Raw genomic sequence first — 25,726 nt, 5'->3', positions numbered from 1 at the left:
AGGCTTCAATGAAGTTACTGTGAAAATCCCCTAGTCGCCACATTCCGGCGCCTGTCCGGGGAGGCTGGTACGGGAATCGAACCGTGCTGCTGGCCTGCTTGGTCTGCTTTCAAAGCCAGCGATTTAGCCGTGAGCTAAACCAGCCCCATATAAATTAATAACAGTAGTGACTTTAACCTGATGTGCTTCTGGTAAAAGGTGTTTTAAGTCTTATGGATGTTAAAAGGAAAGCTTAAAGGATTACTTAGTGTTGTATTTGAATTGATGGTTGCTAAGATGTTCACTGCATGTTTTAAAAAGGTTAACTTGAGTTCACAGAATAAACATTGTTTTGATTTTAAAAATACTTTTCCATTTCTGCTGTACCACACCTGTAGAGTGGGCCATGTGCTCCCCATAACCACAATCTATTAAAAGTTGTGGGTCAGGTGAACTCCATGATACACTTTGGGCTTCTCTAAATCCTGTCCCATAACAATATGTTCCGTATGCACACCCAGCGATCAGCATTGACGATTTAGGGATCCATCATAGCGATGGTTTAAAAACAAAACGTGATTAATGATGTAACCAGTTACTTACTTTGAATGGCTTCATGGAATTCTGTATAGCTGGCACAATCCACTAATGAAAGAAAAGAAAAAGCAGAGTCTCTCAACTGACTGAACATCTCGATGCAAGACATTTAATAGAGGTACAGAACTCAGCGTCCAGCACATAGGAACAGAAGGCCATTCAGCCCCTCAAACCTGCTCCGCCATTCATCGAGATCATGGCTGATCTTCCCACTCAATCCCAGCGGCTATCCCCATATCGCTTGACGTCATTAATATCTAGATGTCCAAAGATTGACCATTCCGAGTGAAGAAATTGTCCCTCATCGCAATGTAGGACACTGCACATCGGTGAATTGTGCTCCTCTCCTTTTCCACCGATCTGGGTGGCGATACATTCTTTATACATCAATCAGGACTGCAGAGTAATCAAAGATGACCTCATGTGCCAAATACCATAGATGCACAAGTTGGGCATCAGAGAAACTCTTTTGGGAAAATAGGTGATGGATCAGGCAACGCGAGTCGTTCGGGGCTGGGAGGGAGATTCTGGCTGTGAAAGTACATCGAGCACCATTTGTTTCTGTCCACATGAGGATCTGTATCACAACATGGAAGTAGCAAAGCAGTTTTCCACCGCTGATTTGCCCACATCGTCTGATGTTGGCAAAAGCAGCAGAACCACATTTGAGAATATTTATTTTCGGCAGCTGCACAATTCTTTATGCGTAGCTGCTTCATATCCACCATCAACATTAACTTCCTCTGACGACGTCAACATGAAGATTTTGTGGAGCCTCTCAGAGGATAGCACTCTCTCCTCAGAGTCGGTAGGTAAGTCCCAACTCCACTCGAGCACAAAACCTAGGGAAATACCCTCAGTGCAGGACTGAGTCCAAAGATGTGCAGGTTAGGTGGATTGGCCATGCTGAATTGTCCTTAAGTGTCTAAAAAGGTTAAGTGGGGTTACGGGGATAGGGTGGTGGTGTGGGCTTAAGTAGGGTGCTCTTTCCAGGGACCGGTGCAGACTCGATGGGCCAAATAGCCTCCTTCTGCACTGTAGATTCTACGAATGCTGTTATGAATGGTTACAGAGGAGAATGAGCTATCATGAAAGTTGCCACCGAGGCAAGTTTTGGAAAAGGATTCTGAGCAAATGTCCCTAACAAAACAAAAATTGCTTTGTAAATTAAAGTATTGCCTTTGTCAGCCAGCGTAAGTGGCATGAGAGCTGCATGTTCTGTAAAGTGCTGTCTAATGGGAACTGGTGTGTTAAAGTTAAGAAACTGCATGTAATCGGTTAGGGAAAATGCTGGAAAATCTCAGCAAGTCTGGCAGCATCTGTGGGGAGAGAAAAGAGCTAACGTTTAGAGTCCGATGACTCTTTGTCAAAGTACAGTTAGTGTTATCGGTTAGTGTTAGCGTGAAGTTTTAAAGTTTAAGTATTGTTTTCTTTTCTTTTAATAAAGTTTGTTTATAAAATAACCAAGCCCGATTTCTTGTATTATCGCTCCAGGAATGAATTGATCTTTCTACAATGTCTTAAAACTTAAAAATGTTATGGCTCTGGTTCAGTCTCTTAACCAATGTTGAGGGCTGATGAGGCGTCCGTAACAGAGAGGCCCCAAAAAGCAGTCCCACATCCAGGGTGAAGATGGGGGACAGGAATAGGTCCCATGAAATGAAGTTAAATGAAGCAATATGCTCCAAATTCAAGAGAGCTGTGGGAAGCAGACTTCAAGCGATCCAGATACAAACGGAGCCCTGAAGATCTGAAAACATCGCCAGAGGTTCGTGACTCCGAGCTGCTTGGCACAGCTGAAAACCTGAAATTGTGCTTGGAAGGTGAAGCTTGGAAATAAGGGAAAGGAGTTTCAGAGGTGAGATTGAAACCCTGCAAATTGTTGAAGCTGACCAAGTGGGACAGACATTTGGAAAGAATTATGGAGATTGGAAACCCTCATGACAAAGATGAAGTTTCAGTGAGATCGGTTGGCTCACAATGTGACAGCTTCTGGGTGAGTTACAAAATCCATGGTATCTGCTTTGGTCATGCCTGCCATTTTTGTTGGGCAAGAGTTCATTGTGTGTGAGAGAGAGGGGCAGGAATTCTACGCTCTTTGATAAGACAAACTACAAGGTTATTGAGGACAACATTTGATCTAATAGTCAGTCACAGAACTCAGTGAAATGATCAGTTTAGCAGAGGTGCTGAAAGACTGAGTTTAAAGGGGTTATCTTTGGTTACCTTGGGGAGAGGCAAGAGCTGGGTTAAAAGCATCGAGTCAATGCTCAGGGATTCAACGAAAGAAAGCCGTTTGCAACTGTACCAGTCCAAAGCAAGAAGCCTTTACGTCAAGATCATGGTAACTCTTCACTGAATTATGTGGCTGTACGGAGGTTTCTGCAGTCAAGGGGTAGTGTGAATTTGAAGCATCTTCTTGTGCTTGTATTGCGATCATTCTAACATTTTGTCTGGTATAGTTAATTTTTCTTTTGTTTAATAAACTTTTTATTCTGTGTGTCAAACGTTAATCAGCAGACTCCTGTGACTTTGTTCGGTACATTTTCCCCATGGTTTCTATCAAACCAGATTTCAACCCTGGGGTCTGACTTGTCCAATAGTAACATCAGCTGAGTTCGTTATAATCACAGTGCATCGCTTCAAACTCAGAATTTACTCACCTGCTGAACTAACCCCACTTGTAACTGGATGAGGAAAAGCTGTAAAGGAAAAATAAATATCAAACCAGTTATGTGGGAGGAGTGGCAAGTCCCTTTGATAGCAAAACAAGAGTAGGCCATTCAGCCCCTCGAGCCTGTTCCGCCAGACTATTATATCATAGCTTCTTATTCCTTAATCAATTTGAGTCTTTAAAATTTCAATTGGCCCCCACCATCCAGAACATTTTGGAGTTCCAGATCTCTTATGACTGTATGTGAGGAAAGGTGCTTGCTGATTTCACTTCAGAATGGTCTACCTGCAACTTTAAATCTGTGTCATTTATTCTGGATTCTCCCAATAAATTTTGGCACTCCCTCTATCTATCTCTTGAATCCTTTGATCTATTTAAATGCCTTGAACAAATCACCCGTCAACCATCTAAACTCGGGGAACGTGGCACAGTTTGTCATACTTTTAAGGTTCAAGTCCCACTCCAGGGCTCGAGTACAAAAATCCGGGCTTTGGGGATAAGGGGTTCTTTTTCAGTTGATGACCTGTAATTAACCAGCGGGATCAGTGCTGGGGTCGCAACTGTTTGCAATATATAATCAATGGCTTGGAGGAAGGAAGCGACTATATGGCAGCCAAAGTTGCAGACAACACAAACATAGATGGAAAGGCAAGAGGGAAACAAGCAATTTGCAAAGAGATATTGGTAGGTTAAGTGAGCAAAAAGTTGACAAATGGGAGTATAATATGGGAAAATGTGAAGTTGTGCATTTTGGAAGGTGAACAAGAAAACAGTGTCATTTAAATGGAAAAAAACTGCATAAAGCTGCAACACCAAGGGACTGGGGGGGCACTTATGCACGAAACACAGAAAGCTAGCACACAGATGCAGCAGGTAATCAGAAGGCAAATAGAATGTTGGCCTTTATTTCAAGGGGGTTGGAGTATAAGAGTCGGGAAGTCTTGCAACGGCACACGGTATTGGTGAGACCACATCTGGAGCACCGTGAGCAGCTTGGCCACCTTATTGAAGGAAAGATATTGTTCCACTGGAGGTGGTTCAGAGAAGGTTCACTGGGATGATTCCCGGTATGGAGGGAACGTCTTGTGAGCAAAGGTTAAACAGTTTGGGACTCTACTCACTGGAATTTAGAAGAATGAGAGATGGTCTCATTGAAACATCTCGGATTCTTAAGGGGCCAGACAGAGTAAATGCTGAGAGGATGTTTCTCCTCATGGGAAAGTCTCGGACCAGAGGGTATAGTCTCAGAATAAAGGGGGTTTGCGATGAGGGTTGAGAGTCTTTGGAACCGTTTATCACAGAGAGTTATGGGGGCAGAGTCCTTGTGCATACTCAAGGCTGAGCGAGATCGATTCTTGGTCAGTAAGGGAATCAAGGGTCGCGGGGAAAGGGCAGGAAAGTGGATGTCAGGAATGTCAGATCAGCCACGATCCTAGTGAATGGCAGAGCAGGTCTGAGGGGCTGAATGGCCTACTCCTGTTCCTGTTTCCTATGACACTATGATGCAGTGCTGAGTGAGTGCTGTACTATCAGAGGTGCCATCTTTCAGATGAAATCGTAAGCCAAGGGCTGGGTGGATGTAAAAGATCCCACATCACTATTTGGAAGATCAGGGGCTTTATCCCTAGTGTCCTGGCCAATATTCATCCTTAAATCATCATAAAATAGATTATTTACTCATTATGTTTTTGTGGGCGTGCTGTGAAAATTGATGGCGGTTTCTCCTACATTACAATCACACTCCAAAAGTACTGTATTGGCTGGGGAATGCTTGGAGATGTCCCGTACTATATAAACATGTCTTTCCTTCTTTTAATACACATCAATTTTATGCAACAACCTCATAATTTAACTCTTTAAGCTGTGGTAACTGGTCAATCTGCACTATACGCCACACCCCTGGATCCATCTCAGGTTGCAGTGCTCAAGGTGGATATCAATACTTCAGATATGAAATGCTCTACTGCTTAATTTTCTGTGGCAGTAGCCCAGCTGACCAAGAAACATTTAAATGGAGAACTGAACACGGAATCCCATCATTATCCGGTATTTCTGAAGAGATTTCCGCTTGCTGCATAATGGGGAAAAGGACCAAATGTGCTGGCAGTGCAGGAGGGTAATCTGTCTTAGTGAGGTCCACCTGCAGTTTCCTCCACCAGAATCCTCCACTCATCACCATTGGGATTCACACATGGAGAACGCCCCATTGCCGAGGATCATTTGCAGGGTCATTGATGATGGGGGGGGGGGAAAGAGAGAGAGAACATTTTGGTTCACTCGTATTTACAAATGGGCATCAGTCTCCTTATCCATTTAGTCCCTCTGAGCCACGAAAAAAAAGAGTTCCCGTTTTCTTTCGGATGGAGATGCTGACAAAATCCTTCCCCAACCTTGGAAAGATTCTGGAGGTCAGGGGGATCTACTTTAAGAGGTCCCAGTATGGAATTGCGTCTAAAATTGCTCACCATTTCAAACATTCTCCTCAGCAGGAACCGCTTGCGGATCCGGGGCGACCGGGGGAAATTTAGCTCATAGCAGAGGGTGGGAGCAAATAGGAAGTAATACATGTCTAGAAAACAAATGGAAACAAAATACATCAAAGTAAGGGGGAGGCAATGAAATTAAAAGAAACAAAGAATGAGGGGAAAGTAAACTTGCCGGCCTTTTTCCCCCCAGTTTGGGCTGATGTGTGACTCCCCTCCCACACCTACATGGTTGACCCCTAATGTTCCTCTGAAGTGCAGCCAATCCATTCTATCAAACCACCAGCGGGAGTGGCTTCACTATACAGTTAAGTGGAAGCCATAAAGACATCTTCTCATGTGTAACTAGGGTTGGGAAATAAATCATAGAATCTGACAGCACAGGCAGCTGTTTGGCCCATCATGCGAATGTTAGCTCTTTGAACGGGTTATTAGGTTCACCCCATACCCCTGCTCTTTTCCCACTGCCCCGCAATCTTTCTCTTTTGAAGGATATCTTCTTTTGAAAGTTATGACTGAATCTGCTTGCGTCGTTCTTTCAATTTGTACAGTCCAGATTATAACTCATCGTATTAAAAACGTCCCCATATCCCTCCCACTTCCTCAGTTACTGGCCCATCTTTCAGTGGAAAGTTTCTCTTTAATCTATATCGATAATTTAGACATTGGGACAAAATGAATATTTGAAGGTTTACTGACAACATAAGACTTGGTTGGAACGGGCGGCACGGTAGCACAGTGGTTAGCACTGTTGCTTCACAGCACCAGGGTCTCCGGTTCGATTCCCGGCTTGGGTCACTTTCCGTGTGGAGTCTGCACGTTCTCCATGTGTCGGCGTGGGTTTCCTCCGGGTGCTCCGGTTTCCACCCACAAGTCCCGAAAGACGTGCTGTTAGGTGAATTGGACATTCTGAATTCTCCCTCTGTGTACCCGAACAGGCGTCGGAATGTGTTGACTAGGGGATTTTCACAGTAACTTCATTGCAGTGTTAATGTAAGCCTACTTGTGACATTATTAAAGATTATTATTATGTGAGCTGTGAGGAGGACGCAAAGACGTTTCAATGAGATTTAGAGAGGCCCAGTGAGTGGGCAAGAGTTGGCAAATGGAATACAATGTGGAACAATGTGAAGCTATCGAATATGGTAGGAAAAACAGAAATGCAGAGTACATTTTAAATGGGGAGAGATTGGAAAGTGTTGATGTCCAAAGGGACCTGGGTGTTCTTCTTCATAAGTCAGTGCGGCAGGGTGGCACAATGGTTAGGACTGCTGCCTCATATTGCCAGGGAGACTGGGGTTCAATTCCGGCCTTGGGTGACTGTCTGTGTGGAGTCTGCACTTTCTCTCCGTGTGTGCGTGGGTTTCCCCCGGGTGCTCCGGTTTCCTCCCACAATCTAAAGGTGTGCAGGTTTGGTGGGTAAACGGGGATAGGGTGGGGGAGCGGGGGCAGGTAGGGTGCTCTTTCAGAGGGCCAGTGCAGGCTCGAGGGGCTAAATGGCCTCCTCCTATGTAGGCAGCACGGTAGCACAGTTGCTTCACAACGCCAAGGACCCAGGTTCAATTCCCGGCTTGGGTCACTGTCTATGCGGAGTCTGCACATTCTCCATGTGTGTGGGTTTCCTCCGGGTGCTCCAGTTTCCTCCCATAAGTCCGTCGTTGTTAGGCAAATTGGACATTCTGAATTCTCCCTCTGTATAAATTGTGAGGTAATGCAGTTTCAAGTGTAAGTTGATAGAAATTCAGGTCTGGTACGTTCCTGTAAGGATGAAGGATAAGTATGGCAAGTTTCGGGAACCTTGGATAATGAGGGATAGTGTGAGCCTAGTCAAAAAGAAAAAGGAAGCATTCGGCTGGGAACACACAAAGTAAATGTGGAAAACAAGGAAAGTAGAAAGAAACTTAAGCAAGGAGTCATGAGGGCTAAAAGGGGTCATGAAAAGTTATTGGCCAGCACGATTAAGAAAAATCCCAAGGCTTTTTATACATATATAAAGAGCAAGAAGGTAGCCAGGAAAAGGGTTGGCCCACTCAAGGTTAGAGGAGGGAATCTATGTGTGGAGCCAGAGGAAATGGGGCAGGTATTAAATGAGTACTTTGCATCAGTATTCACCAAAGAGAAGGACCTGGTGGATGATGAGTCTGGGGAAGGGTGTGTAGATAGTTCGGGTCATGTTGAGATCAAAAAGGAGGTATTGGGGGTCTTGAAAAACATTCAAGTGGACGAGTCCACAGGTCCTGATGGGATATACCCCAGAATACTGAGAGGGAAAGTTAAGAGATTGCTGGGGCTGTGACAGAAATCTTTGTATTCTCACTGGCTACAGGGGAGGTCCCAGGGGACTGGAGAATAGCCAATATTGTTCCTTTGTTTAAGAAGGGTAGCAAGGACAATCCAGGTAATTACAGGTCAGTGAGCCTTAAGTCAGTGATAGGGAAATTATTGGAGAGGATTCTTTGAGACACGATTTACTCCTACTTGGAAGCAAATAGGCATATTAGCGAGAGGCAACATGGCTTTGTGAAGAGGTGGTCGTGTCTCACTATCGAGTTTTTCGAGGAAGTTATGAAAATGATGGGTGAGGTAGGACAGTGGATGTTGTCTATATGGACTTCAATGAGGCCTCTGACAAGGTCCCTCATGGCAGACTGGTACAGCAGGCGAAGTCACACGAGATCAGAGGTGAGCTGGCAAGGTGGATGCAGAACTGGCTCAGTCATAGAAGGCAGAGAGTAGCAATGGAAGGGTGCTTTTCTAATTGGAGGGCTGTGACTATTGGAGTTTCTCAGGAATCAGTGCTGAGACCGTTGCTGTTTGTAATATATATATATATATATAGATTTGGAGGAAAACGTAACTGGTTTGATTAGTAAGTTTGCGGACAACACAAAGATTGGTGGAATTGCGGATAGCGATGAGGATCGTCAGACGACACAGCAGGATTTAGATCGGTTGGAAACCTGGGCGGAGAGATGGCAGATGGAGTTTAATCCGGACAAGTGTGAGATAATGCATTTTGGAAGGTCTAATATAGATGGGAAATATACAGTAAATGGCAGAACTCTTCAGAGTATTGATAGGCAGAGGGATCTGGGTGTACAGGTCCACAGGTCACTGAAAGTGACAACGCAGATGGAGAAGGTAGTCAAGAAGGCATATGGCATGCTTGCTTTCATTGGTCGGGACACTTAGTTTAATAATTGGCAAGTCACATTGCAGCTGTATAGAACCTTAGTTAGGCCACACTTGGAGTATAGTGTTCAATTCTGGTCACCACACTACCAGAAGGATGCAGGCTTTGATGAGGGTACAGAAAAGATTCACCAGGCCGTTGCCTGGTATGGAGGGCATTAGCTACGAGGAGAAGTTGGAGAAACTCAGTTTGTTCTCACTGGAACGACGGAGGTTGAGGGGCGACCTGATAGAAGTCTACAAAATTATGAGGGGAATGGACAGAGTGGGTATTCAGAACCTTTTTCCCCAGGGTGGAAGAGTCAATTACTAGGGGGCATAGGTTTAAGGTGTGAGGGGCAAGGTTTGGAGGAGATGTACGAGGCAAGTTTTTAAACACAGAGGGTAGTGGGTGTCTGGAACTCGCTGCCGGAGGAGGTGATGGAAGCAGGGACAATAGTGACATTTAAGGGGCATCTTGACAAATACATGAATAGGATGGGAATAGAGGGATACGGACCCCGGAAGGGGAGGGGGATTTAGTTCAGACAGGCAGCATGGTCGGGATAGGCTTGAAGGGCCTGTTCCTGGGCTGTAATTTTCTTTGTTCTAGTGTACCTGAACAGGCACCAGAGTGTGGCGACTAGGGGTCTTTCACAGTAACCTCATTGTAGTGTTGATGTAAGCCTACTTTTGAGACTAATAAAAAACAAAGAAGAAAGATGATCATATTATTATTACGTTCACATCCTGTACCAAAACCGGAGATCTCCAGAGGTCATGAAAAATCTATATGAAAACGCAAGTCAATTTTTCCTTTTATATCTTGGCTTCTAAGAAAGAGCACCGGGATGACTGAATTTTGTGCAAATTATCACTATAACCTCAGCAAAAAATCCATCCCCAATTAAAGGATATTTTTTTTAAAGCCTCGCTTCAATCAAGATACAAATATTTGCAGATTGTAGTCAGCAGGGGGCAGAACAGGTTTAGTTTCAGCGTGCTGCACACGCACCAACCCTAACTCAGTAGTTACATGACTAATACCTATACTTTGCTCCATTCCATTCACGAGTACTCATCAGCCATGGGAAAGATGTGTCAGAAGAAAAATGTTAGGCAATCCCCGAACCACTAATCTGAGGAAATCTAACAAAACTGGTTTTGATTCTGTGGGAAGCTCGGAGGTGACAGCACGGAAATCCATGCCAACAGAATACCAGATTTACTCACACAGCTTCTTCACTATGGAGAAGATTTAAATAAAGGGGACATCATTTATTATTTCAGCACAACTTAATAGGAAAATTATTAAAGCTTGCAAGGGATGTGGGTGTCGCTAGTTAGGCCAGCATTTATTGTCCATCCCCAATTGACCTTGAGAAGTTGGTGGTGAGCTTCCTTTCATGAACGTCTGCAGTCCATGTGGTGTAGGTACATCCACAGTGCTGTTAGAGAGGGAGGTCCAGAATATTGTCCCAGAAACAGTGAAGGAACGGCGAGGTATTTCCAAGTTAGGATGGTGAGTGACTTGGAGGGGAATCTCCAAGTGGTGGTGCTCCCAGGTATCTGCTGCCCTTGTCCTTCTAACTGGTAGGGGTCATGGGTTTGGAAGGTGCTGTCTGAGGAGCCTTGGTGGGTTCCTGTAGTATATCTTGTAGATTATGCACACGGCTGCCACTGTTTGTCGGTGGTGGAAGAAGTGAATGTTTAAGGTGGTGGATGGGGTACCAATCAAGCGGGCTGCTTTGACCTGGTTGGTGTCGAGCTTCCCGAGTGTTGCTACGGCAGCAATCAATCAGACAAGTGAAGGATATTCCATCAAATTCCTGACTTGTGCCTTGTAGATGGTGGACAGGCTTTGGGGAGTCTGTGGCGAGTTACTCGCTGCAGATTCCTCGCCTTTGAACTGCTCTTGTAGCCACACTATTTACATGACCAGTCTAGTTCAGTTTCTGATCAATGGTAACTCCCGGGATGTTGATTGTGGGGGATTCAGCAATGGTAATACCAAGGGGCAGTGGTTAGATTCGATCTTATTGGGGATGACCTTTGTCTACCTCTTGTGTTAATAGGTTTCAAGAGAGAACTGAAGGTATAATTCTTTATTCATTCCTGGGATGTAGGAATGGTCGGAAGGCTGACAATTTCTGCCCATTACTCTGAGGTGGTCTGGTTGAGTGCTACTGTGGCCAGTTCAGAGTGCAGTAATGTGGGATGGTGTCACATATCATCCCGACCAGGTAAGGAGAGATTTTACAACAATCCACTAACTTGGCCAACACTTTTAGTAACTTGGATTATAATCTGAATTCAAATTCCCAAAATATCACAATGGGATCTGAACCCGCAATTTTCTGGATGATTAGCTCAGTAACATAGCCACTACTCTACTATACCCTGAGGCTCACCCTAATGTATAAATACTATATCCTATCATCTGTAGCAAATTGATTGACTTTTCGGCCTAACTGATTTTTCTGTTCATAAAAATCTGGTTTTGGAAGACTTTTAGAGCCATATTCGCACTGGGGAAAGCCATGTGACATCTGTGCCAGCTGCTATTGTATATCTGAGTATTTAATCATATGCAGGGGATGGACATTAACTTGCAATTCAGTTGTGTTCCTACAAAGGAACAGACAGAGGCAGCCTATGGCGCAGTGGGGAGTGTCCATACCTCTGGAACCCAGAAGCTCCGGGTTCGAGTCCAATGCCAGGATTTGTAGGCCACGGAAGGAGTGTTGATAATGCAGTTCAACAGGCTGATAATCAACCCGGGAATCCTGTCGCCACTTCTCCCACTATTCCCAAAAAGGAAGAAAAGAGAGTGTGAAGATACGTTAAAGGAATGGACTAAATACTGTGGTTCCAAAGAAGAGTCATGTTGTGCTCGAAACATGAACTCGGTTTCTCTCATCGCTTCTCGGCCTTTTGGCTAAGATGAGCGTGGGGTCAGGTGTAATGCCTGGATCTGGTATGTCTCCCTCGTGGGGACCGTGGCTTGGATTTGGTTTGAGTTTGAGTTGGTTTTTGGAGCGGGCAGGGAGCTGGATGGGGGTTTGCCCCTGTCCACACTCTGAGCTCTGGCTTTCTAACTCTGATAAAGTAATTTTAAAAAACAGGAGCTGCTGAGCACATTGTTTTCATTTCTGCAGCATCTGCAATATTTTTCTTGTGTCAAAAACTGCGGTTCTTGGGTTTGGAAATACATGTTTGTAGTGTGCGTCTCTGCAAATTAAAGTTTGTTAACGTGCAAAGTTTAGGCGTTAGGAGCCGGTTTAGCTCACTTGGTTAGACAGCCGTTTTGTTATGCGAAGCGAGGCCAGCAGCGTGGGTTCAATTCCCCGTCCCGGCTGAGGCTATACATGAAGGCTCCGCCTTCTTAATCTCACCCCTCGACTGAGGTGTGGTGACCATCAGGTTAAATCACCACCAGTCAGCTCTCCCCCCTCAAAGGGGAAAGCAGCCTATGGTCATCTAGGACTATGGAGACTTTACCTTAGGTTTGATCCCCCCAATATCCACCTGGCTATCTGGATTAAACAACCAACTCTATAATTGAATAATCTGAAACTAATCCCACTGCCCAGTAATCTCCCCAAATCCCCATATTTTCCCTTTCTCAAAATATTTATCCATTTTCCCTGGTCTCTGCTTCAACTAACTCCTGCGACAGCATTCCATGTTCCAACACTCCTCTGCCTCAGGGAATTTTGTCTCGCCCTCCTCCTCACTATTGATAACTGAGATTGATGGATTGCTTAGGCCAGGGTGTCAATGATTATGAAGCTGAAAATTAAGATAAATGGAACTGAGGTGAAGATCAACCAAGATCTTACTTATTAGCAGAACAGACTTGAGGGGCTGAATGGACAACACCTGTTCCAATGTTCCTCATTCTGAAGTCTCTCAGCATCAGCAACTATCATTTAAGACAAAAGAGACCAAAGTTCTCAAATATCCAAGCTATATGTGGGGCAGCACCAGGGAGCTCAAACCCATTCACAACCAAGCAGTCGCTGACAGAAAGTTAAATTAATAGTGACGAGGCGTTTAATAGCCTTGGTGATTCATGAATTCCTTCACGAATGTACACTCAAGCTAGTAGGTTTCAGTTACTGGAGTCAAACATTTACTGGAGTCAAATTTTAACATATGCACCTTAGAAAGTATCCTATCTGGCTGCATCACAGCCTGGTATGGCAACTGCTTGGCCCAAGACCGTAAGAAACTAGAGTCGTGAACACCGCCCAGTCCATCACACGAACCTGCCTCCCATCCACTGACTCTGTCTACACCTCCCGCTGCCTTGGGAAAGTGGGCAGCATAACCAAAGACCCTTCCTCACCTGGGTTATTCTCTCTTCCAACCTCTTCCATCGGGCAGGAGATACAAAAGTCGGAGAACACGCACTAACAGGTTCAAAAACAGCTTCCTTCCCACTGTTACCAGACTCCTGAATGACCCACTTATAGACTGATCTGATCTCTTCACAGATCTTCTCTACTGAGTAGTACTACACTCCTGTATGCTTCACCCGATTACTGTGTCTATGTAATTTACATTGTGTATTTATGCACGTCCTATGTTTCTTCATGTATGGAACAATCTGTCTGGGCTATACGCAGAACAATACTTTTCACTGTACCTCGATACACGTGACAAAACATCAAATTCATTCAAATTCAACTCGTTTTGGAAACGAAAAGGATAAACTGCAGATTTGCATATGGTTTTCTCTCGGCCTCTTGCTTGCTCCAGGGCAGATTCAGTGAAAGGAGAAGCAGGGACCAGTGTTTAAGCAAATGCTCAAAGACAATCCATACTATGAATGTGAGGGTACAACAGAACACATGTTACAGACACTTGGGGATGGAAGGGTGCTATTAACAAAGAAATACTACTTGTATACAATGCCTAAAACAGGCTCAGTGAAACGTCATACTTCAATTATAGCAACAAGAGTTAAAATGCATTGGGTTGAAGTGCTTAAATGATACAGGGACATTTCATCCAGAGTAACTTATAGAATGTATGCTCACCCGATGCCTGTGCCTATGTATTTACATTGTGTATCTGTCCTATGTCCTATGTTTATTCATGTACAGAATGATCTGCCCGGACTGTACACAGAACAATACTTTTCACTGTACCTCGATACACGTGACAACAAAACAAATCCAATCCAAGAAGCAGGCCATTCGGCCCACTGCACCCATGCTGGCTCTCTGAAAAGAACTATCCAATTAGTCTCACTCCACAACTCTTTCCCCATGGCCTTGAAAATGTGGTATCTTTAGCCATCTCCCTTAATGAACACTTGTCTCAAAGGCCAACAGCCAGGCTGTGGCAAACTTGATGCAAACTTTGTTCCTCTTTGAGTGGCTAACAGGAGGTTCACAATAAAAAGCACATGTGCTGTCTGCATCCCCATTACACCTTACATACACCAGGCACCTAGTGGCCCCACATCCCTGCAACGTACAGACAAATGACTGACTGAACCCCACTGGCTGCAGAAATTCCCATCTGCGCACACGCTCCAGGGAGTGTCACCGATAAAACTACAGCCCGTGACGAGGAACACCTCCGATCTGCCAAGGTGCCAAGAACCAGGACTTTCATCTGAAGAATTATGAAGCCTCCTCACCTTTGTATGTCAGGTTTCCTGGGTACATGACGACTGCTTGCACTGCATCTCCATTCTCTTTCAAACCAGGAGCTACAAAAGGAATTATAAAGTTATTCCAGCTACAGATCAAACCCAAATAATGTCCAGAGTCAGAGCAAACACCCACAGCAGTAAACCGAGACATATATTCTGCTGAAGAATTTCCCAACAATTCATATTTGGTCCTCAGCGGTTGATGACATTAGAGGTAGCGGGTGTGCTTTTGAGGATATGGTTTAAAGCAGTAATGAGATTTGCTTCCAACATTTAATTCAGCGTTACTATTTCTTCAAGAGGAGCAGATAGGGTTTCTTTCAAGCGTTTCTGGTTTGAGGGAGAGGGTGGTGGAGGAAATTCCTGCATCAACCTTCCACCAGTCGAACCTGGATTTGAATTCATTGATGTGATGAAAGTCTTCCTTCTTTACTGGCTGCAAGAGCCAAAAGTTTGTCCAAAGGAAAGAGTTGGACTGTCTCAATCTTAACACCTTGTCTGCATGGGCCCATCGGACAAACCAGTGCCAAATTGACACCAATTAGGATAAATTCAAATCTCACGTTGGGTAACAGGAGTTCTTCCGAGATCGAGAACGAGCTACGTGGTTCCAGAATTGGGAGTTCAAGCCCCACCCCAGGTTCTGACCGATCCTTTGTGTAGCTCAAGGCGTCCTTGCATTGTAAAGATGATGAAATGCTTCCCCGTAGCTACATGTACAGGATCCCGTGAAGCTCGTCAGGCAAGAACAGAGGAATTCTACCCATTTCCTGAACAAAATCTACCTGTGGAAGAGATTATCTGGCTATTTATCGGTGCCTGCTTTTCACCAGTTAGTCTGCTTTTAATAGTGGCAATTTATCTGGATGACTCGAGGACGTGAAAGATGCCACATGAATGCTAGTTCAGTTATTTGGTCTTTTATTGTTGGGGCAGAATGGGGGAAGGTTGGTTGTGTTGTAGCTCTCCTGGAAACATTGAGTGCCAATGTTACACTCTCTCAACTGGAAAACAGCTTCAAAGCTCAGTGCAAACAGTCTTCAGCTAGGACCTCGAAGAAAAATAGCACTGGAAAACTAAAATTACTGTTCCGCCCTCATATTTTGATCGCGTTTTCAGACCCACCAATGATGCATTCTGAAACCAAAAGAGAAAATGCTAGAAAATCTCAGCAGGTTCGGCAGCATCTGTAGGGAGAGAAAAGAGCTAACGTTTCGAGTTCGATGACTCTTTTTGTCAAAGCTATCTAGACTACAGCTCTTCGCACCCCACACCCCACACTCCATCCCTTTCTCTCAACTCCTTCGCCTCCGTCGCATTTGTTCCGACGATGCCACTTTTCAAAATGGTGCTTCGTAAATGTGTTACTTCTTCCTCGACCGTGATTTCCCACATACAGTTGTGGACAGGGCCCTCAACAGTGTGCGGTCCATCTCCCGCGCCATTACCCTCGCCCCCTCCACTCCCTCCCAGAACAAGGGTAGAGTCCCCCTCGTTCTCACATTTCATCCCACCAGCCTCCGGATGCAAAGCATGAATCCTCCGCCATTTTCGGCAAAGACCTGCTGAGATTTTCCAGCATTTTCTCTTTTGGTTTCAGATTCCAGCATCCGCAGTAATTTGCCTTTATATAATGATGCATTCTGTTCTCCAACAGAATAGACTTGTGCGCATCTCTATGGGTCTTGGACTTTGGATAATTTCCTTTGGCACGTATTGGGTTACACTCCCCAACCTGAAGATCCACCAAAAGTGAGGGTTAAACAGTCTACTCTCTCCAAAACTGAATCCCCTCCAATGACCTGGATGAGGTTGGTAAATAAGTAGCATTCTATCACTTGGTCATGCACACTACTGGTCCAGCAAAAAGGTCATATCAGTATTTCCCATTTAGCGTTGCTGATTGAAGGGAGATATTGTCGAAGCTTTTCCTTTTGCACCCATCAGGACGACACAAGAATACCAAATTTCAGAGTGAACAATTTGTACTGCATGGGAAAAGGGTGCTGATTGGTTGAGGCATTGCCATGGAGAATGTACCAGGTAACACCTTCACAGGCAGCTTAGTTAAAAAGCCAGCCAGCAGTATCTGAACGCACCATCCCTAAAGACCGTCCGGGGGCTGCTGGGCACTTACGTCACACGTATCAGCGCGACTGGGGCATCTTTCAATCTAAAACTTAGGCACTTGTTAATGTTAGGCTGAGAGAACACAACAACAAAATAGTTGCAGCAATAAGAAGGGACTTCGCCTGAAACTCTTAATCGGTCTCTTTTCAGACTTGTGTTTCTAGTATTAGCAGTTAAATATTAGTATAGAAACATGCCATTTAGCCCATCAAGACTTACTATCATTCCTGCTGGAATCACTAGTGTTGTCCGCCCTTCTCCTGTTCCCGTTTTTAAAATGACGAGCCAATTCCCTTTTAAATCAATGAATGAACTTTGCCACAAGCCATTTTTGAAGCTGGGAATTCCACACTCTAACTATCTCCGATGTAAAGAAGTCTCTGTTTTAATTATTTGCGATTATCCACTTTGGTGCATGTGCCCTACTGTCTTACCATCATCACTGACATAACCATCAGAAAGCTGCAGGCCTGGTATTTGGTTTGTTTTGTATCTTCACACAGACTATTTCCCTTTGGGGAATAGTGGGGAAGTGTTTGAACGATTTTAGCAGGCTGATTACCAGCCTGTTTGAACTGTGTCGTGAACACTTCTTTCGTGGCCAACAAGTCCTCGAGTGGGACTTGAACTCGGAGCTACTGGCTCAGAGGCAGGGAGCCGACCGACTGAAGCTTAAAACCTGCTCTGCCTGTAACTGGTCACCTTCTCTGCATATCGGGGTGTTGCAGCATCAACGTTTGGCAACATAGATCTGAGATATTCATTCACATCTACAACGTTCGATCATAGCTCCAAGGAAATGGCAAAGAGAGACCAGTAGCTTTATCCAGAGGGACAGGAGGGAGGAGGAGGAAAAAGGAGTTATCCTGAGCCACAGCCGCGTAACGGTAGCACAGTGGTTAGCACAGTTGCTTCACAGCACCAGGGCCCCAGATTCGATTTCCAGCTCATCTGCATGTTGTCCTCGTGTCCGCGTGGGTTTCATCCGGGTGCTCCGGTTTCCTCCCACAAAGACGTGCTTGTTAGGTGAATTGGACATTCTGAATTCTCCCTCAGTGTACCTGAACAGACGCCGGAGTGTGGCGACTAGGGACTTTTAGCAGTAGGCCTAATTGTGACCATAAAGATTATTATTACATTAATGTGGTGCTGCAGAGCTCTGGGAGTTGGTCACAAGGCAGTAACACTAGAATGAATGGTCAACGTGGAGAGGGAAATGGTGTTTCTCAAGCTTTATGTAATGCAGGCATTTCTACTTTGCATGAGAGTGCGGGAAAACAGAACAAAGAAAATTACAGCACAGGAACAGGCCCTTCGGCCCTCCCAGCCTGTGCCGATCCAGATCCTTTATCTAAACCTGTTGCCTATTTTCCAATGTCTACTTCTCTCTGATCCCCACCCGTTCATATATCTGTCCAGATGCATCTTAAATGATGCTATCGTACCCGCCTCTACCACCTCCGCTGGCAAAGCATTCCAGGCACCCACCACCCTCTGCGTAAAAAACTTTCCACGCACATCTCCCTTAAACTTTTCCCCTCCACGCACATCTCCCTTAAACTTTTCCCCTCCATGCACATCTCCCTTAAACTTTTCCCCTCACCTTGTAATTGACACCCCCACTCTTGGAAAAAGCTTGTTGCTATCCACCCTGTCCATACCTCTCATACTTTTGTAGACCTCAATCAGGTCCCCCCTCAACCTCCGTCTTTCCAACGAAAACAATCCTAATCTACTCAACCTTTCTTCATAGCTAGCACCCTCCATACCAGGCAACATCCTGGTGAACCTCCTCTGCACCCTCTCTAAAGCATCCACATCCTTCTGGTAATGTGGCGACCAGAACTGCACGCAGTATTCCAAATGTGGCCTAACCAAAGTCCTATACAACTGTAACATGACCTGCTGACTCTTGTACTCAATACCCCGTCCGATGAAGGCAAGCATGTTGTATGCCTTCTTGACCACTCTATTGACCTGCGTTGCCACCTTCAGGGTACAATGGACCTGAACTCCCAGATCTCTCTGTACATCAATTTTCCCCAGGACTCTTCCATTGACCGTATAGTCTGCTCTTGAGTTAGATCTTCCAAAATGCATCACCTCGCGTTTGCCTTGATTGAACTCCATCTGCCATTTCTCTGCCCAACTCTCCAATCTATCTCTATTTTGCTGTATTCTCTGACAGTCCTCCTCGCTATCTGCAACTCCACCAATCTTAGTATCATCTGCAAACTTGCTAATCAGACCACCTATACCTTCCTCCAGGTCATTTATGTAGATCACAAACAACAGTGGTCCGAGCATGGATCCCTGTGGAACACCACTAGTCACCTTTCTCCATTTTGAGACACTCCCACCACTACTCTCTGTCTCCTGTTGCCCAGCCAGTTCTTTATCCATCTAGCTAGTACACCCTGAACCCCATACGACTTCACTTTTTCCATCAACCTGCCATGGCAAACTTTATCAAATGCCTTACTGAAGTCCATGTATATGACATCTACAGCCCTTCCCTCATCAATTAACTTTGTCACTTCCTCAAAGAATTATATGAGGTTTGTAAGACCGCCCGGGCGCTTCCGACCAGAAGAGAGAGCCCCTCAGGGCTCGCCTCCCCGCCTCACTGAGTCAGTGAAAAAACGATAAGAAAAACAGGTTTGAACATTCCTACTGTGGGACCAACATTTCCCATCAATACTTCAAACATAATCTGTTCTGATGAACAATCACCAATCTGAAATGTTAACACGGTTTCCCTTGCTACAGGTACGGCTAACTGGCTGAGCATTTTCTGTTTTCATGGTTGTAAAGTGAATGTTTGGAGTTGTGAAAAGACTGACATTCCTAAATCTTTTTATACTCACCCGAGAGAGATCTGGACAGGGTTTTCACTTTGGCTCTGCGCACTTCTCTGCTCCATTTGTTGACATCCTTGTAGGAGTAGAGTTTGAGGAACTGGATGGTGTAGCACATCAGCGCCATCACAGCACCAACTGCAGAACAAGATACAAGTCTCTTAGAACAACGCATCTTGGAACCAACCAGGGAATATTTTCAATCTGGTAAAGTGTAATGAGACAGGATTGATGCTCTCATAGTAAAGGGACTGCAAGGGAAGAGTGTTTTCTTTTAATTTACTCTTGGCAAGGCCAACAATTATTGCTCACACCTAATTGTTCTTAAACTGAGTGACTGGCTGGGCCATTTCAGAGGTCAGTGAAGAGTTATCGAATCATAGAATTTACAGTGCAGAATGAGGCCATTCGGCCCATCGAGTCTGCACCAGCACTTGGAAAGAGCACCCTACCTAAGCCCACACCAGCACCCTATCCCCGTAACCCCACCCTACCTTTTTGGACACTAAGGGGCAATTTAGCATGGCCAATCCACCTAACCTGCACATCTTGGGACTGTGGGAGGAAACCGGAGGAAACCCACACAGACACGGGGAGAATGTGCAGACTCCGCACAGACAGTGACCCAAGCCCGGGAATCGAACCTGGGACCCTGGAGCTGTGAAGCAATTGTGCTACTGTGCCCTCCCCCCGTCAGTCACATTGCTGTGGATCTGGAGTCACGCGTCAGACAGACCACGTAAGGACGGCAGATTTTCCCTTCCCCGAAAGATGTTAGTGAACCAGATGGGTTTTTATGACAATCTGGTAGTTTCAGGATTATCATTACCGACCAGGAATTTTATTCCATGTCTTATTAGTGAATTGAATTGAAATTCCCCCAGTTTCAGTGGTAGGATTTTAACTCATGGCTCCAAACTTTACTCTGGGTCTGTGGATTAATGTGACAGTCACCCTCCCACCAGGCTACTGTCCCCTAGCACATGCAGGAGGGGGGAAATTTAAACTATCACTGAAGAAAAAGTACTAGGAAATCTAATGGAGTTAAAGGCTGAAAGGTCTCCTGGATTCGATGGCTTGCATTCTCAGGTCTGAAAAGCAGTGGCTGCGAAGATATTGGATTCATTGCTTTGCAATCTTTCAAAATACCCTCGATTCTGGATCTGCGCCCTGAAATGGTCACCTTTCTTAAATCAAGCCAGCTGTCAGACAAAGCGTGGCTGCTCGACTTGCCGTTTCTTACGGGCATAAGTGTCAATTTGAACGAGCTGAAGCGCGAACTGCAGGGGAGGGACAGAGACTTGTCCCACATGATCAATGCGGTGAATGTGTTCATGGTGGTGCCTGTGGTCCTCTCAGTTAAAAACCATAATTACTAATGTTTGTGAAAGGGGTACAATTCAGCGATGGTAATGCCATTGAATGTCAAGGGATGACATTGGGATGATGCTTAGACTCTCTCTTGTTGGAGATGGCCATTGCCTGGCACTTGTGTGGCGTGAATGTTACTTGCCACTTGTCAGCCCAGCCTGGATACGGACCAGGTCTTGCTGCATTTGGACATGGATTGCTTCAGTATCTGAGGAGTCACAAATGGTGCTAAACAATCAGCGAACGTCTCCATTTCTGACCTTATGTGGAAGAACGACATTGATGAACCAGCTGAATATAGTTGGGCCTAGGACACTACCCTGAAGAACTCCCACAGTGATGTCCTGGAACTGAGATGATCCAACTACCAGAACCATCTTCCTTTGTGCCAGGTATAACTCCACCCAGTGGCGGGTTCGCCCTCCGATTCCCATTGACTCCAGTTTAGCTAGGGCTCCTTGATGCCATACTCGGTCAAATGTCAAGGGCAGTCACTCTCACCCCCAGGTGGTGCTCCCTTTGTCTGCTGCCCTTAATTGAAGTGGTTGTGGATTTGGAAAGTGCTGACTATGAAGCCTTGATGAGTCCTCGCATCTTGTAGCTGGTTTTCACGGCTGCCACTGTGCGTTGTTGGATGGAGGGAGTGAGTGAATGTTGGTGGATGGAATGCCAATCAAGCAGACTGCTTTGTCCTGGATGGTATTGAGCTTCTTGCATTGTTGTAGGAGTTGCACTCATCCCGGCAAGTGGAGAGCATTCCATCACACTCCTTACGTGTGCCTTGCAGATGGTGGACAGGCTTTGGGGAGTCAGGGGTGAGTTATGTGCCGCAGAATTCCTAGCTTTTGACTTACTCTTGTAACCACAGTATTTCTATGGCCAGCCCAGTTGGCATTTATAAGAATGAAGCTGTCCTTATTGCAACGTGCAATATTCTGAGGGGGCTTGACGGGGTAAATGCTGAGAGGATTCCCTCATGGGGAATCGAGAGCTGAGGGCTTTAGTTTCTGAAGGAGTAGTGGGTTACTGAAGGAGGAAATAAGGAGGAATTCTTTCTCTGTGGGGGGGTTGTGAATCTTTGGATCTCTCCACCCCAAACAGCAGCCTCGAGCACCCTAACTGACTACTGCTAGTTTTTAGTTCTTAAGTCAGTCACCACCTGGCTCGGTGACATAATGCATTCTCACATTACTTAGTTTCCAAATCGCAAATGTCCTTTATTTTATGCCACGAGCAATTTGCATTTTGACCAGTGTCACTCAGTCTCAGCCACAATCACGCTCGTAGATTATCATAGAATTTACAGTGCAGGAGGAGGCCATTCAGCCCATCGAGTCTGCACCGGCTCTTTGAAAGAGCACCCTACCCAAGGTCAACACCTCCACCCTATCCCCATAACCCAGTACCCCCACCTAACACTAAGGGCAATTTTGGACACTAAGGGGCAATTTACCATGGCCAATCCACCTAACCTGCACATCTTTGGACTGTGGGAGGAAACCGGAGCACCCGGAGGAAACCCATGCAGACACAGGGAGAATGTGCAGACTCTGAACAGAGAGTGACCCAAGCCGGGAATCGAAGCTGGGACCCTGGAGCTGTGAAGCAATTGTGCTAACCACTATGCTACCGTGCTGCCTCCTATTAGGTTTTATTTTCAGCAATGTGAGCATCATAGTAAGGCCAGCACTTGCTGCCCATCCATAATTGCCCTCGAAAAGATGGCGGCGAATGGCGTTCGAGTCGCTGCAGGGCGTATAGGTGCCCCCACAGTGCTGTTAGGAAGGGTGTTGCAGGGTTTTGACCCAGTGACAGTGACCCAGCACGGAGATAAACTGTAACCCCTCAGAAACAGAATGAAATCTTTGTATGCCACTGATCAGATCAGAGACGGCAAGGACGCTCCAAGTGGAGCAGGAAACTAGCCTGGCCGCAGTGTAGCCTTTTCCGATCTCAGTGGATTAATGTTGCTGCAAATTCCAGAAACTCTTTCAGGGAGGAAAAGGATGATGTATGAAACGTGCAAAAAGTTGTCCAAAGTTATTAAACTTTGTCCTAAAACTGTAGACACCCAGGTAATTGAACACAAAGAGAAAGAGCAACGTTACCATCCTTGGGAACACACTCTGCACCAGTTGACTCCTGAAAACCATGGTTGATTTGCAACCAATCAATTTTCCAAATAACAGGGCTAATCTATAGAATCCAAGCCCTATTTAGTGTGCTCTGAAATGACACTACATTAAGCTGACCATCCTTCACCTCCCCGCCAACCCCCAATGGCCTTCACTGTACTCGCCTGGAGTTATTGAGGTGACTGTTAATACCACCACTGCAGGGAAGGAGAGAATGGCGATCAGGTTAACTGTGTGCAAGGCCAGTCCAAAACTCTCAGATAGAACACCCTATGGAGAAAAAGAAAAACAGGTTAAACAACGGAGAAGCAATGGCCTCCCCTGAAGGCGAGTATTCATTCAAGTAGAGCACATCGTGGCACTAAAAATCAGGCTCGTTTCCATGAGCATTTAGGGAGCCCAGAAACTGCTGTGGAATTAATTTGGTCGGACTCAACGTTATGACATCAAATGCTCGGTTCTTAAGCAGGAAACGTGTCATGAAAGCAAGGTGGCAACATTTATAAATATGTTGCTTTCAGAAGAAACGCTGTGACGACTGCATGCTCACGTGTTTAGGTGTTGGCGTAACCTTCGTGATGGCAATCTCGTCAGAGTCAGAAGCGGCCGACTCGTGTGGAGTTTGCACATTCTCCCCGTGTTTGTGTGGGTTTCGCTCCCACAACCCAAAAATGTGCAGGGCAGATGGATTGGCCACGCAGATTGCCCAGTGCGTGGGCTCCAGCTGTTTACGAGATATATATACATATAAATGACCTGGATGAGGGAACCAAATGTAACATTTCCAAGTTTGCTGACGACACGAAACTGGGCGGAATTGTGAGTTGTGAGGAGGATGCGAGGAGACTTCAAGGTGATTGAGCCAAGTTGAGTGGGTGGGCAAACACACGGCAGAGGCCGTACAATGTGGCTAAATGTTGTTTCTCGTTTTGCTAAGTGTGCTTTACACTTAATTGCTCTGTTTTATAACCTTGCTCTAGAGTCGCTAGGTATCTTTATGATACCACCACGAGGTTCAAGTTCAAGTGCTGATCAATAAATCAATACACCAGTTAGTAAGGTTCAAATCAAAACACATTTATTATATACACAGTCAATCGCTACTCATGCATAAAATACTACAGAACTAGACTATTTCTACCACTAAAGGCCAATACTTAGCTTTGGAAAAGGAACCCACTGGGTCAGGGAACAATGGCCTCTCGTTTGATCCTGAGACTGCAGGCTTCCAGCTGGTATGGACTAAGGGTCAGGAGCGCCTATCTCGTAGCGTGCGTTGACTGGACACTTACTTGTTGGTGCAGCTGCTAGGCAAGCCTCTCTGAGTTGAGAGTCATGGTCAAGAGTTCTTTGAGAGCTGCCAAGAAGACTGAATTGAACTTGGGGACTCTATTTTATAGTCCCCAGGGGCTTTGCGCCTTTTTGGGCGGACCCCGTACCTGGCTCCAATTGATTGGACCATGTTCCAATCGATTGGTTTGATTTCCCCAATACTGGGGCTGTTCCCTGATCGCTGGGCGGTTCCCAAGTGTCCGTTGGCTTCTTTTGTGTTGGCTCCTGCTGGCGCCGAGGAGTCTGGCTTTATCTTTAACTGTTGCTATTGTTCCCGGGGATCGCTTATTAATATGCAGATGGTAGTCAGTTTCAGTGCTGCCTGCTTTCTGCAACTCGAATATACTGGACACTTTGCATTCTGCTTGCTTTTCTGAGCCTGTCCATTTTTCCCTGCGTTCTTAGCGAATCTCCATTTTAAACTCGGGAAGTGGCCAACCCAGGTGGCTACACTGTGAAGGTATATATTTCAGTGTGGAAAACAGAAAGGAAGAGTGTTATTTAAATGGTGACATATTGGTAAGTGTGGATGTACAAAGGGAGCTGGGTGTCCTCGTACACCAGTCAGTGAAAGTGGAGATGCAGATGCAGCAAGTAATTAGGAAGGCAACTGATACGTTGGCCACTGTTGCAAGAGGACTTGAGCTCAGAAATAGAGATATCTTACTGCAGTTATACGGGGCCTTGATGGAATATTGCGGGCAGGTTTGGTCTCCCTACCTAAGAAAGGAGGGAATGCAGCGGAGGTTGATTAGGGTGATTTTGGGGTTGGCGGGACTGTCCTATGAGGAGAGATTGGTCAACTGGACCTGTATTCACTAGAGTTTAATAATAATAATCACTTATTGTCACAAGTAGGCTTCAATGAAGTTACTGTGAATAGCCCCTGGTCGCCATATTCCGGCGCCTGTTCTGGCAGGCCGGTACGGGAATTGAACCCGCGTTGCTGGCCTTGTTCTACATTACAAGCCAGCCGTTTAGCCCACTGTGCCAAATCAGCCCCAAATGAAGGATGAGAAGGATTAGAAGGATGAGAGGAGATCTGATTGAAACGTATAGAATTCTAACTGGCAGGGCTGAACAGACTAGATGCAGAGAAAATCTTTCTGGTTGGGGAATCTCGAACCAGAGGAGACAGTCTCAGGATTCAGGGACAACTTAGAAATGAGGAGGAGGAAAAATCTCTTCACTCACTTAATGGCATCAAGGGATATGGGGAGAAAGCGGGAATGAGAAAGCAGGAATATGACACCAACATCGAGGATCAACCACAATCATATCTGAGGGCAGAGCAGGTTCGAAGGGCCCACGCCTGCTCCTTGTTTCGA

At 45.6% G+C, this 25,726-nt stretch overlaps 1 protein-coding gene across 2 annotated transcripts in view; it reads right to left on the bottom strand.

Annotated features, from left to right (window-relative positions):
- The window catches only part of LOC119966642 (diacylglycerol O-acyltransferase 1-like), a 146,306-nt gene that overhangs the window by 22,027 nt on the left and 98,553 nt on the right, over positions 1–25,726 (bottom strand). For both annotated transcript variants that reach the window (XM_038798684.1, XM_038798685.1), the window contains 6 exons: positions 23,231–23,336; positions 19,570–19,698; positions 14,558–14,629; positions 5,716–5,819; positions 3,240–3,278; positions 583–624 (listed from right to left, as the gene is read on the bottom strand). In XM_038798684.1, coding sequence (XP_038654612.1) covers positions 583–624; positions 3,240–3,278; positions 5,716–5,819; positions 14,558–14,629; positions 19,570–19,698; positions 23,231–23,336 — 492 coding nt within the window. The remainder of the gene's footprint in view (positions 1–582; positions 625–3,239; positions 3,279–5,715; positions 5,820–14,557; positions 14,630–19,569; positions 19,699–23,230; positions 23,337–25,726) is intronic.

This window comes from Scyliorhinus canicula, chromosome 5 (genome assembly GCF_902713615.1).
Source record: "Scyliorhinus canicula chromosome 5, sScyCan1.1, whole genome shotgun sequence".
Classification (NCBI taxonomy): Eukaryota; Metazoa; Chordata; class Chondrichthyes; order Carcharhiniformes; family Scyliorhinidae; genus Scyliorhinus; species Scyliorhinus canicula.
Note: the sequence above shows the minus strand (reverse complement) of the source record. Positions and strands in the feature narration are given on the sequence as shown.